General features: G+C 36.4%; 2 protein-coding genes across 2 annotated transcripts; one reads left to right on the top strand and one right to left on the bottom strand.

Annotated features, from left to right (window-relative positions):
* The first annotated feature begins 3,388 nt into the window (after positions 1 to 3,388).
* LOC148926310 (putative aldo-keto reductase 2) lies at positions 3,389 to 5,367 on the top strand. Its single transcript, XM_089059482.1, has 5 exons — positions 3,389 to 3,681; positions 3,966 to 4,166; positions 4,299 to 4,471; positions 4,551 to 4,653; positions 4,873 to 5,367. The coding sequence occupies exons 1-5, from the start codon at positions 3,466 to 3,468 to the stop codon at positions 5,224 to 5,226; spliced, it is 1,047 nt and encodes a 348-aa protein (XP_088915608.1). The 5' UTR covers positions 3,389 to 3,465; the 3' UTR covers positions 5,227 to 5,367.
* Positions 5,368 to 5,468: 101 nt separating this feature from the next.
* On the bottom strand, positions 5,469 to 12,330 carry LOC148926309 (rop guanine nucleotide exchange factor 7-like). The gene is given in 7 exon segments (XM_089059072.1): positions 5,469 to 5,849; positions 5,931 to 6,287; positions 6,387 to 6,668; positions 6,751 to 6,825; positions 6,929 to 7,083; positions 7,163 to 7,384; positions 12,318 to 12,330. Coding segments are annotated over 7 exon segments (1,485 nt in total).
* Between the last annotated feature and the right edge of the window lie 291 nt (positions 12,331 to 12,621).

Here is a 12,621-nt window from a genome sequence, read left to right as displayed (position 1 = left end):
GTCTTTTGCTTTGTAGACTGGTTGTGGGCGACGTCCTCTTTAAGGTAACAAGGTCAGTTCTATGCAATGTTTTGCAAAAGAAAAAGAAGAATTTCACAACCTAGATAGGCTTTGGCTACCTATCGTGAAAGGTTGCAATGTCAGTCCGCATATTTCTAAGCCTTACTAAAATAAGATGACATTGGTGTGACATAGCACTGAACGGATCTAACAGCAAGACGTGTCTTTATGCTATCTACTGAAAGACTAGGTCTTGATAAAATACTATTTCTTAATCTACATATGTTAGCATTGAGCATACAGTATTTATTATGCACTACTTTGACTTATCAAATGGTGCGGGTTTTTCGCAACCCAATAATCATGATATATTAATTGGGTAGTGGTTATTAATATCTAGCGGTGCTAGGATTGCTATTATGTTGAATCGTGCGCGAGGTGAGTCTCGTTTGATAATGTCCTCAAGAGGAGCTCGAACAAGGTTTTATTATTCAGAAAACTGGCCAGTTAGAGTTTAATTACTCTATGAATAATAAATAAGTGTTTCTTACTAAGTCTACTCTTGGAATTAATAAGATATTAATTAATTAAGTTCATAGAAGACATTAATTAATTAATGTACATTTATATCTTAAGCACGGGAAATAAATAATATAAATAACGGAAACCCGGATTACTTGTAATTTCGGATTTGGATGAGGAGAGTTCAATATTACTTTGGTAGTGGCTGCTCATAATATTCCAATATAAGCTTGTATTAAATTATGGGTTCAATTTAATTAGTAAAAAGCTAATTGGGGGAGCTCATGTCCAAAACCTTCCATAGATCCCTGTCTGGGCCCAAAAGGAACTTAATATAAATAGGAGAATAAAGGAGACAGAATAATTAATTATTCATTATGAAAAATAGCGTCCGCTCTCCTCCGTGAGAATTTCAGCTCCTCCTCTGTGAGGAATTTTCTGTCTTCTTTATTCGAATCCTAGTATTTTGATAAGAGCAGTCCACCCTGATATTGAGATACAGTTCGGGAACCAGAGAGAAGATCCATGGTCTAGTATTGAAGATCATCGTGGAGAAGGCGCAGACAATCGTCGATTCTCAAGAGAATCAAAATCGGTAACTCTAAACCATAGTATTCATGTTTAGGATTTACTTTCTTTGAGCATGAACTATTTGCGTTCTAGCATGCAATTATTTGTTTAACATGTGAATTGATTAATCGCATAATCGGTCAAATAGATCCGTGTCTGATTTATTTGTTTTGTACAAGTCTTCCATTGTGCAAGTGGCACCTAACCCCAACAGTCTTACGGGTAGTGTCGACCACTGTGGTATTGACTATTGAACATCAATAACATTTAAGTTTTATCTGGAACTTCTGGGTCGCTTGGCTTTGGTTCACTTCGTCGTCCCTTCCTCTAGCCGCCTTCGTTCCAATCGGATGACGTCGTGAACCCGCACCAGAATTCGAGTTATCACCACGACTGCTGCCACCTCCACTTGACAAGTATAGGCCATCCTTCGTGTGCTTCGTCTCTTTGGAGATTAACCCCGTGCTGGACTGGGTGTCACCATGGAATTCATTTGCTCCGCTGTGGTACCGCAATTCTTCATTCTTGTAGACGCCATGGAATTTTTTGATATCCGTGTCCACTCGATCAAAATGACTGCAATTGTTGGGTTCTAACAATCGGATCCTCTAAAGTGGCGATCACACTTTGATTAATTTCTTTGTTCGCCCTCGGTATAGGGATGACGGGGACTCGTATTGGGCACCGGTCTGCGGATTTTCCTTCGGCTATCCTTCCTAATTTGGGATAACGATTGCATCAACCAGTAGTAGGGCGTCGACCCGTACTGCAAGTGAGACATGGAGGGTCGGTAGACGTCCACAGTTGGAGGACGCGACCTCTGGTAGCTTACGAGCCTTGGGTGCCCGGAGTCGGGTAATCCTGTGATAATACGTTGTTGTTGAGATTGCTGAACCACATATTCCAGTCGTGTGATCCTTAGTCGGCCATATTTGCACAATTGAGAATGAAATTTTTTAGAGAAAAATGAGTGAGATATGAAGGTATAGAGTTTTTAGTGTAAAAATGATAGTGATAAATGAGGTATTTATAGATGATTTTAAGATGAATTGGAGAATAAAAATATAAAAAAGGGTAACATTTTGGGAAGTGGAAAAATTTATTCATTATTTAATTTTATCGATTAAAAAAGATCGATTCAAACAGCTGAGTGGGCGTCATGAACCAACCAACCGTAGCACGCCACATGGGGTGGGGGAGCGTGGCGGGCTGCCTTGATAATTCAATCTCCCCGGCGATACTCTATGCGACGAGATCGCTGCAATGGTGTTCCGCCGGAGGTTCGTCTCACCGAGACGAGACCGAGCTACCGGCGAGCACCGTTGCGGATGCCCTTAAGATGCTAAACAATACTACTCTCCTAATATCTTGTGTCATTTTTAAGTGTGGTATCTCCTTTAAGATAATTACTCCGTCCATCCCACGTTATTTGAGATATTTATTTTTGGCTCGTTACAAAAATTGTGTTTAATAAATTAAATAGGTATAAAATAAAGTAGGGGAAAAAATATAATCTGTGAGAGAAGATGAAGTTAAACAGGAGAGAGAATAAATTAATTTTGATTAAATGTGTTATTTAGCCGCACTCGGAATGCAACATTTTAAAGTTCAAATTTCCTTAGTGTGTCTTCGCATCATAGTCCATCTAGATAAGTTCACATAAACTTCTTTGAAAAATATTTTGACTCAATTAATTTTTCATAGTTTGCTTTGAAGATGAATTATCTTGTTATAAAAATTCTAACTTAGGTAAAGTCTGTTAAGTCACATTTTTCACACTGTCAAAGTAATAGTCGATGACAAATTCAATGAAATTGGACTCTTATACTATTTGGGTTAGCTCATGATGTCATATTTCGAGTCTGGTTAAACTAAGGACGAGTTGGGTATGGTCGAGGTGTTGAACATAATTTATTTATGTGATCAAATGAAGTGATCGAATTCGTGTTTGAATCGCCTGTTGCATACTTAGAATGCAATTAACTCATGCATAGAAAAAATATAGATATCAAGAAACATGATTTTTATAAATAAGTAGTAATTAAATATCTTTATAAATTATAATTCTTCTATGATTGGATTCAAATTTTAAAATTAAGAGATTTGGAACATGAATTCTAAGAACATAATTAGACTACCATGCATAGAAATTATATTTTTTTTCAAAGATTAAAATTATATGCATATATAAAATTGCAGTTACAGTTTGCAATTCGATCAAATCTTAATTGCCAAAAAAAGAAGCCAACGTAAAAACATGCATACATACACACATTTCTTATTCGACAGAATTGAATCGATCTGAAAACTTTTGTGTTACAAACCAATGAAAAATCTTGAAAATCAGGAAGATAGAATCATTGAATTGTGATCATGGAGGTGAAGGTGCCGAGGGTTAAACTCGGGTCGCAGGGTCTCCACGTTTCGAAGCAAGGGCTGGGCTGCATGGGCATGTCCTTTCTCTACGGCCCGCCCAAGCCCGAATCCGATATGATCAAGCTCATTCATCACGCCCTCAATTCTGGCGTCACGTTTCTCGACACCTCGGACAACTACGGCCCCCACACCAACGAAATCCTCATAGGCAAGGTAACCATATTCCTTTCTATTTTTCTTCTTCTTATATTTAGAATAAATTGCTAGCAATCTTTGTTATGTTTCATGATACATCCACGAATGGATCGCGAAATTGTATCTCTTTCATAATATTTTAGGGAGATCTAAAGCATAGTATAAATGATTAATTGTTGTGCATTTAAAAGAATGAAGGATTCAACATTTGATCAACCTAAAAGAAAATCTGTGAATTATTCATGTTGTGTAGTAATTTTTTAATAGCTAGACGACTTATTTTCTTGTGAAAAATGGTGTAGGCCTTGAAAGGGGTGGCCAGAGAAAAAGTGCAAGTTGCTACAAAGTTTGGAATAACCACAAAGGATGGGAATACGGAGATACGTGGCGACCCACAATATGTGAGGGCAGCATGTGAAGCGAGCTTGAAGCGTCTTGGCATTGACTACATTGATCTCTACTATGCTCATAGGATTGATACGCGAGTTCCAATTGAAGTCACGGTTTGATCTCTTTTTCCATTAGTCCTTTTGTGCTAAAGTGCATCATGTTATAGTACTTGAATTTTATATATGTTTCATGTGTTTGTTGACGACTTATGCGGTCTTCTGCTATCGTTGTGGCGTTATTTCAAGATGGGAGAACTAAAGAAGCTCGTTGAAGACGGGAAGATAAAATACGTTGGTTTGTCTGAGGCCTCTGCTTCGACAATCAGGAGGGCTCACGCTGTTCATCCATTAACTGCAATTCAGAATGAGTGGTCTTTGTGGTCGAGGGATTTGGAGGACGAAATAGTTGCTACGTGCAGGCAACAACTTCTCTTCCCGTCCCTTCATTTTTTTCGTAGAATAAATGTTCATTTTTATTTTTTTTCATGTCAATTTCAGAGAACTTGGTATTGGAATTGTTGCATACAGTCCACTCGGGCGGGGTTTCTTTTCCTCGGGTGTTCATTTGATACATAGTTTACCAGAAGGCGACGTGCGAAAGGTTAGTCATACCATCAGTTAATCTTTCTGAATGATTTTATGTAGGCTTATAAAAGTTGAATCTGCATATCTTGATGTTGCTGTGATTTATAAGATGTTAATGCATAATGTTTACTTCTGAGACATTCAACTTTTGATACTGACTTCTCTATTTAACGGAACAATTTATAGAGAAGAGGAAAGATGCTAATTATATTGGTGCATCATTCTTGTGTTGTAGAATCTCCCAAGGTTCCAGATAGAAAATCTTGAAACAAACAAGGCGGTATTTGACAGGGTAACTGAAATGGCAGCGCGAAAGGGTTGCACCCCATCTCGACTGGCGTTGGCCTGGGTTCACCACCGAGGAGATGATGTGTGTCCCATACCTGGTACCACCCAGATCACAAACTTGAACCAAAACATAGGGGCTCTCTCTGTGAAACTAACTCAGCAAGATATGGCTGAACTCGAGTCCTATGTCTCTGCTGACGTCGTAAAGGGCGAAAGACACGCTTTGGTGGCTAGCACTTGGATCGCCTCCGAGACACCTCCACTCTCCTCTTGGAAAGCTGACTTAGGTACAATCAATTGAATTGATCTCTGGTGTTTTCTTCACTCTCCATGACTCAAAACAAGTAGACTGTTTAGATTTCGTAGCCATCCCGTCTGTGTTTAATCGAATAATGGTTGAATGTTGATGCATGAGATGAATGATGAGATGTGATTATTTCGATCATAAATTGTATTTAGTTCTACAAATGCAATTGATGTTCAATTCTTTGGCCTAATTCTCCAAACAAGCACAACAAACTAAAGCTATGTAACACAAGAACACTACCTATCTATCAGCTGTAAATTCGAATCCATGCCACGGTGAGATGTTATCCCTTCACTCACTCTGTTAGAAACAGCATGGCGATTTTGGCCACAGCCGTTCGCCTTCCCATCACCAACAAGACAGTTCGTGAGGACTCTCTTCACTCCCATACTGCACCGCACTGGCTTGTTGCAGCTCCCGACCAGTAATGGCGTCCTCTCTCCTGTGACCAGAGGAGGATCAGGAGATTTGTCAGGTGTCCTGTGAGGTGATGAGAGCATATCCGACTGCTTGTTGATGTCGTCCACGTAGAGTAGATCCTCAATGCGTGCTGCAATGTTGAACGCCAAACTCTCCATGGCCCTCGAGTAGCTCTCCAAGATGGACCTTCCAACATCCTGAAGCGCGAAACAATACTATCAGAGACGAGTTTAGAGATGCGATGTTGTTACAAAATCAAGCTGTTATATGATGTGGACCTTGTTGTATTGTATTTTGGTGGCGTCTAACGTAGTTTGTGTGAGCCCCGGGAATCGCTGCTTCAAGGATTGCAGGAGGGTTTCGGCTCTTTCAGCGAGCAACTCACTCTTGTCGCCATGCGCCACCAGATCTTTTACAATCTCCCAAGATGACCTGGCAGCACAATGGCTCGGATGAGGTGTGGATTTGGGGGGCTGTTTTCTACGCCACACGTAGATTGCTGCCTCCACGCAGTTTGCCATATCCAGAGCAGCATGTTCGGATTCAAGATCGAGGCAGTCAAGCAAGCATTCCGAGGAGAAATGCTCTGAGGTAATGCAACGGTAGATGACCTCCCCAAGACAAGCCCGCCCTGTCTGAATTGCAACATCCGAGAGAATTGATTTGGAATTTGATAACGATGTTTATTTTTTCGTTATTTGAAAGGCTAACAACATAGGATAATAATGTCAAACCTTTGGAAGAGTTTCCAAGTATGATTCTGGAACTTCCATATCAGCCAAAGTGCTGCTGTTGATGGCTGTAGAAGCTTTAAGAATCTGATTTACAGATTCAAGCTTGTGACTCAGTAGCTTCCGCACGGCCTCAGGCAAACCGCCAGGAGGAAGCCGTGGAACGGGCAGCCACCACTTGTCCACCTGTCGTTTCTGGAATGAGACTGATCCATCAGCTTGTGGTGCAACTATACCTTGATCGACATACCAAAATTCCGTCATGGAAAATCCATCGAGTGTGTCCTAATACGAAGGGATTGAATACATAAGAAAAACATTAATAGAACAAACAAAAAAATTTTTTACAAACTTATCCAACTCTTACAAGTAGCATGCTTTCAAGTTTCTGAAGAGCTGGCAAATTAACATAGAGATCTGATCTTGGTTGGCAACTCATAACCTGCAAAACATAGAAAATTGTCAAAAATTCATTACTACAAAACAAACATTATCCATAACTCAACTTCATCTACCTATCAAGTTGACATGATAACGACGATTACCTCAACTCTAGCTCCATTGGAAAATGTTTGCCAAGATGGTTTAAGTTCAACAATATGATCAGTCACAGAGAGAAGCCATTCCATCTCTCTTTGCCACAGCGATCTCTTTTCCGAAGTCAATGGCTCCAATCTCCATAGTCGTCCAAACACTGAAGCTACACATGAAATTTGAACTTGAAATCAATGCAAGAGAAGGGAGAGGGAGAGGGAGAGAATTGCTATAAATATTAGTACCACATAGATTAGTGATGGCATTGGAGATGGTGAGTGCAGGAGAAACTCCTTGACCACTTCCTGACATATCTTCACCAAGCAACAACTTCGCAAACCGCTCTTTCATCATCTCAGTTTCTACTCAATTCAAACAATATCACCAGTTAGTTACACAATGAAATTCGAAGGACGAAGAAGAATTATTATGAGAAGTCGGTCTGCTACCTCTCGACTCAGTTGTATCTCCATCTCTGCGCTTATCTAAACTCTCCATTTAAAAAAACAAGAACAACAAAAGTTGCCAAAAGGTTTGTTTAAGAAAAGATGGGGTGAGGGTGAAGTATTCTTCTATTCAGGGCTTGTGATCTTACTTTAGTGCATGTTCAACGTCTATTTTATGTATTTGGATATGGATTGACAAGGCCAGGCTACATTCCAAATTTTGGTAGTATATAATAATTTGACAGGCTCATGCTCACTCATATAATTTCTACATTAAAATCCATCCCTTTTCTGGATTTTATTTCAAGTTCCATTTTGTTTTTTTATAGTAATAAGCGAGCAATGTTTTATTGACCAAAAAATAGAATAGGTGAATTATCTTTATTAGTTTCGCAGAATTTAAATTTCTGGAGGGGCAAATGGTTACTAAAAATCTCATCAGATTTCATAATAGTTAAGGTAGTTTCTTATTGTGAATTTTCGGGGTATAAACATATAGTTTGATTTCATATTAACAAATATTAATAAATAATCTTAAAATACTTCTATACTACAATAGAATAACGTCAAAAATAATAATTAGGGGTCGAACCTATATGTAGATGATTTGGAGGAAAAACTTCTAATAAAAGACTAAAAAGTGATAAAAACTGAGATAAGACCGAGAATCAAAATATAAAAAAAAATAAAATCAATAAAAATAAGACAAACAGATCACAAAAGGTACAATAGTTACTCTTACCTTATCGCCCCTACAATATGCATAATAGGCATTCGATTAATTTTTGTTAAAGGCAACACAAACATCAACTCATGGACTCTCCCCTTGTTAGTTTTAGTCATATGATGTTTTTCGAGAAAATCTTTTTTTCTTTTCTAAGAAACTTTAACCATTCCATAAAAGGGGTAGTTTTTCGTTTAATTCCCACAAAGGGGGTGACGCATGTCTGTGATATGACTGTTATTGAAACGCATGTCCGTGATGTGTCTCTGTAAGACGCATGTGACTTATGCATCGCTTAAAAAAACACGTTTTTTTTAAAGACGCATGAGTCTCATGTGTTTTATGAGAGACGCATGTAGCTCATACGTCTCTTAATGAAATAAATCACCCTCAATATAGAACAGAACATAACAGAACGCGCGCGAGATAGAGACGCATGAGCTACATGCGTCTTTAAAAAAACGTGTTTTTTAAGCGATGCATAAGTCACATGCATCTTATATAAAACGCACTTAGGTCACGCGTTTCAATAGCTGAGACGCATCATGGACATGCGTCACTCCCTTTGTGGGAATTAAAAAAAAAACTATCCCTTTTATAGAATGATTAAAGTTTCCTAGAACAACAAAAAAAAATTTCACGATGTTTTTCCTATGTTAGCTCCACATTCCGAGTTAAAGAGACATCAAAATTAAGTCCAAAACTATGTTAAATATATAGTCATGTTCTAAATGACATGTACGGATATAAGCATATAATAAAAAAGAATTGAATTGTTGAAATTAGAAATTTACTATCAGGAGAAATAAAATTCAAAACTATTCCTACTGCCACAAGCTATGAGTAATTCAGAAAATTAGTCACATATAGCTTGATAAAAAATATACAAAATAAAAATACCTAACTAGGTGAATCTTCTGCTCGATGAGATAGCAATGTCTTCAATCCTTTCTTGTGTGGTCGTGTGGATCTCTAAAATATTTTCTCATGGATTCTTTAATTAAAGAAAAGATAAAAGATCAAATCTATAATTGTGAGCCAAATGGATCTTTTTATAGGTGTAGAGAAGATAGAGATATGACAGAATTTAAATCATGTGAAGTATATGTGACGTGAGGAAGATATTGAGCTTAAAAAAGACCAAATATCGCATCAGGAATCACTAGATAAAGTCAGAGGACGACTGAATTCTTATACTACTTGTTTCACTATGTACTTCTTTAGCTTGAATTCTTATACACAGGCTCTGTCCCATCTCAAATAATTGACTGCTTTTCTTTCAAACTTTGTATAATTGATTAAATTCATAGTACACCAAACCTTTTTTTTTTGTACGCATATGAATTTGTCAATTTATACAAATGTATATTAGACTATGTTTGGTATGTAGGATTTGAAACATTTCATACAAAATTGAAAATATGATATGTATTGAATCAAGTCAAACCATGCATACCATCGAGGTTTAATATGATGAACTCGAGCGGCGACATTGATTTTTTAACAGAAGGACGCCGACTTCCGTCTATTCCATGGATGACTTTCAAAAGCATTGACAGAGAGAGAGAGAAATAAGGTGGTGAAATCAAATAAATAAAAGGGAACAAGAAATTTTACGTCTAGATTTTTATTATACTCCCTCCATTCTACATAAATATGACATTTAGGATTTGCACAAAGTTTTAATATGCAATTGGTAACGTAAAAGAGAAGGAGAAAAAGTAGTTGAAATTGTGTAGTGGTTGGTGGGACCATAAATGATAAAATAAAAGAAAAGAAGAAAAAAGTTACCATAAATGAATATGAACTATTTTTGTGGGATGGGCGAAAAAAGGAAATATGGTCTACTTTTATGGAACGGAGGGAGTATATGTTAAATATGATGAAAAATATAAATCCCTTTGTACATGATAAAATGTCTCATTTTGTCATTTCCGGATGCCCACGATTTAAAGTTTCAATCTGCTCTATTTTAGTAGTTGGTAAGTCGGTTAACCATCCATTTTTTTCCAAATTCAAGAACCGGAACCGAACCTTAAGTTGGTTCGGTTATTTGAGAAACCGATCGGTCGTGACCGGCGAGTTATTCGATTCTACCGAAGGAACCGAAATTCAGTGACAAACAATAAAAAAAATTTGTTTCCATGCGCTAGGATTTGATCCATAATGTTCCATCTTCAAATTCAAGACTTCAAATTGTTAAACATTAAATACAAAATTCATAAATCGTAATCATATATTCATATTGGTAGAATACTAATGGTTTTAATAATAGTTAAGCCATAACATCATCAAACATATACTACAAAATTTAAATACTAAGCGGGCGACGAACGATTCTACTTGTATAGGTAGGGCTTTTACTTTTTCATTTTTTTTTAAACTTTTCTAAACTAAAATAATAAAACTAAAATGAAATATAAAAAAATATCGGTTATTCGGTTCTAACCTTACACTCACATTCTATTTACTACCTCCATTTTTTTAAAATAGGGACATTTGAAACGAGACGAGTTTTAATGCACAATTTGGTAAAGCGAGAGAGAGAGAAAAAAAAATTGGTAAAGTAAGAGAGAGGGCGAAAAAAATTGGTAAAGTAGGACAGAGGGAGAGAAAAAAGTAATGGAATTAATGTTAGTGGATTATAGGGCCCATTTTAAGTTGTTAATTGTAGTGGTATAAGTGGTAAATAAATTGATGTATACAGGTGTAAAGATTTTCTAAAATAGAAAGTTTGAAAGTTGCTAATTTTAAAGAACGTACTAAAATGGAAAGAGTTGCTATTTTTAAAAAACGGAGGGAGTATAACATTATAGAAAGTTGTGTTTAATGAGTTAAATAAAGTAGAAGAGAGAATAAAGTAAGAGAGAGAAGAGAGGGAAAAGTAAAAGAAAGAATAAAGTAAGTGTAATTAGATGTTTTGTTTTTAGCCAAAAAGAGAAATGACTCAAGTAACTTGGGACAATCCAAAATGGAATACGACTCAAGTAACTTGGGACGGAGGGAGTATAAAATTGGAGTCCTCAGTCTATCAACTCATTTTCCCGTTTTTCTTTATAAAAGTCAAACAATTTCTTTAAATTCGTGCCGAATCAAAATAAGACTATAAATAACGGATGCCATGAACGGAGCCATGAATTCTTAGTAAAAGAGACAATTAGTGAAATATTAATACAAAAAATTCTAGACTAGATTATAGTGCTACATATATGTATAGTGAAATATGAGTAGGAGCATTTGCCCCTTCTAGTTTTATGCTAGCAGATGAAGGTAGTACCAACTTTTAATTTGTACTCCCTCCGTTCCATAGTAATGGATGCGTTTCTTTTGGCACGAAGATTAAGAAAAAGTATGTTAGGTGAGTTAAATAAATAGAGAATAAAGTGGAAAATGAAAAAAGTAGAGAGATGAAGAGAGAAAAAAGTAAAAGAGAGTAAAGTAAGTGTGGAAAAATGTGTTGACTTTTACTAAAAAGGGAAATGACTCTATTACTATGGAACGTACTAAAATGACAAAATGACTCTATTACTATGGAACGGAGGGAGTAATAAATTTTCCACAAAATTCAGTTTTGATTAAATGTAGTCCTATATAACAGCACCAGGATGTTTGTTTATGTCCATCTGGTCTGATAATCCGTTACTTTAAACAATGTACTAGTTTATAGGATAGAGTTATAATGTTATAAAAATACACAAACTTCAATTCGCCGGAAAAATTTATCGTAGCAAATTTATTACTACTATAAATTAAATGTTTATGTATTTTCTCACAGCGTTTCAAGTTTACGGTAAAAACCAAAATCAATTAAAAGTTAATACTCCCTCCGTCTCATTTTAGGGGTCCTAGTACTTTTAAGTGTCCCACTTAAGATTCCCGGTTAGAATATTCCATAATTGGTAATAGGCCCCACATTCCACTCACCTTTTTCAACTCACATTTTATTATAAAACTAATATATAAAAGTAGGACCCACATTCCACTATCTTTTTTCACCAACTTTCCTGTATTTCTTAAAACTCGTGCTGAACTCAACCGGGACTCCTAATGTGGGACGGAGGGAGTATATTTTTTACTATTAACCCAATTAAGAAGTGTCGAAAATCCAGAGGAGATACGAAGTATTCCCTTCGTTGTCTCAACTAAGATGATATACTTTCTTTGTTAGTTAGTCCTAACCAAGATGACACATTTATATTTTTGATAACTCCAATTGATACACTCTACCACTTTTTTTTTCCATTAAATATTCAATTCTAGTTCTCTCTCCATTGTATAGAAAATGAATTGTATAACCAAAGTCGTTACTAACACATCCCTAGAACCCTATGAATTTAGTTACACATGATGTAATAATTTAAAGACATAGATTGAAGGGAAAACAATTGGAACATAAAACTAAAGAAAATAAAACTTAGAGGTTGAATCCTTGTAGCTTTTATGCTCTTGAATCCTTCTTCAACTCCTTGTACAATGAAGTACTCTAACTTTTAATCTCTGGAAAATATGTTGCAAAAAGAGGATCCTAATAATG

Source organism: Salvia hispanica, chromosome 5 (genome assembly GCF_029641045.1).
Source record: "Salvia hispanica isolate PSC_SH4W2 chromosome 5, Shi_PSC_v1, whole genome shotgun sequence".
NCBI lineage: Eukaryota > Viridiplantae > Streptophyta > Magnoliopsida > Lamiales > Lamiaceae > Salvia > Salvia hispanica.
This window is presented reverse-complemented; position numbering and strand designations above follow the sequence as displayed.

Bases quoted from the DNA above. Each gene is read 5' to 3' on its own strand.
- LOC148926310 (XM_089059482.1), top strand. From the start codon at position 3,466: ATGGAGGTGAAGGTGCCGAGGGTTAAACTCGGGTCGCAGGGTCTCCAC. The intron at 4,472-4,550 runs GCAACAACTTCT...TGTCAATTTCAG, and splicing joins GAAATAGTTGCTACGTGCAG to AGAACTTGGTATTGGAATTG. The intron at 4,654-4,872 runs GTTAGTCATACC...CTTGTGTTGTAG, and splicing joins CAGAAGGCGACGTGCGAAAG to AATCTCCCAAGGTTCCAGAT.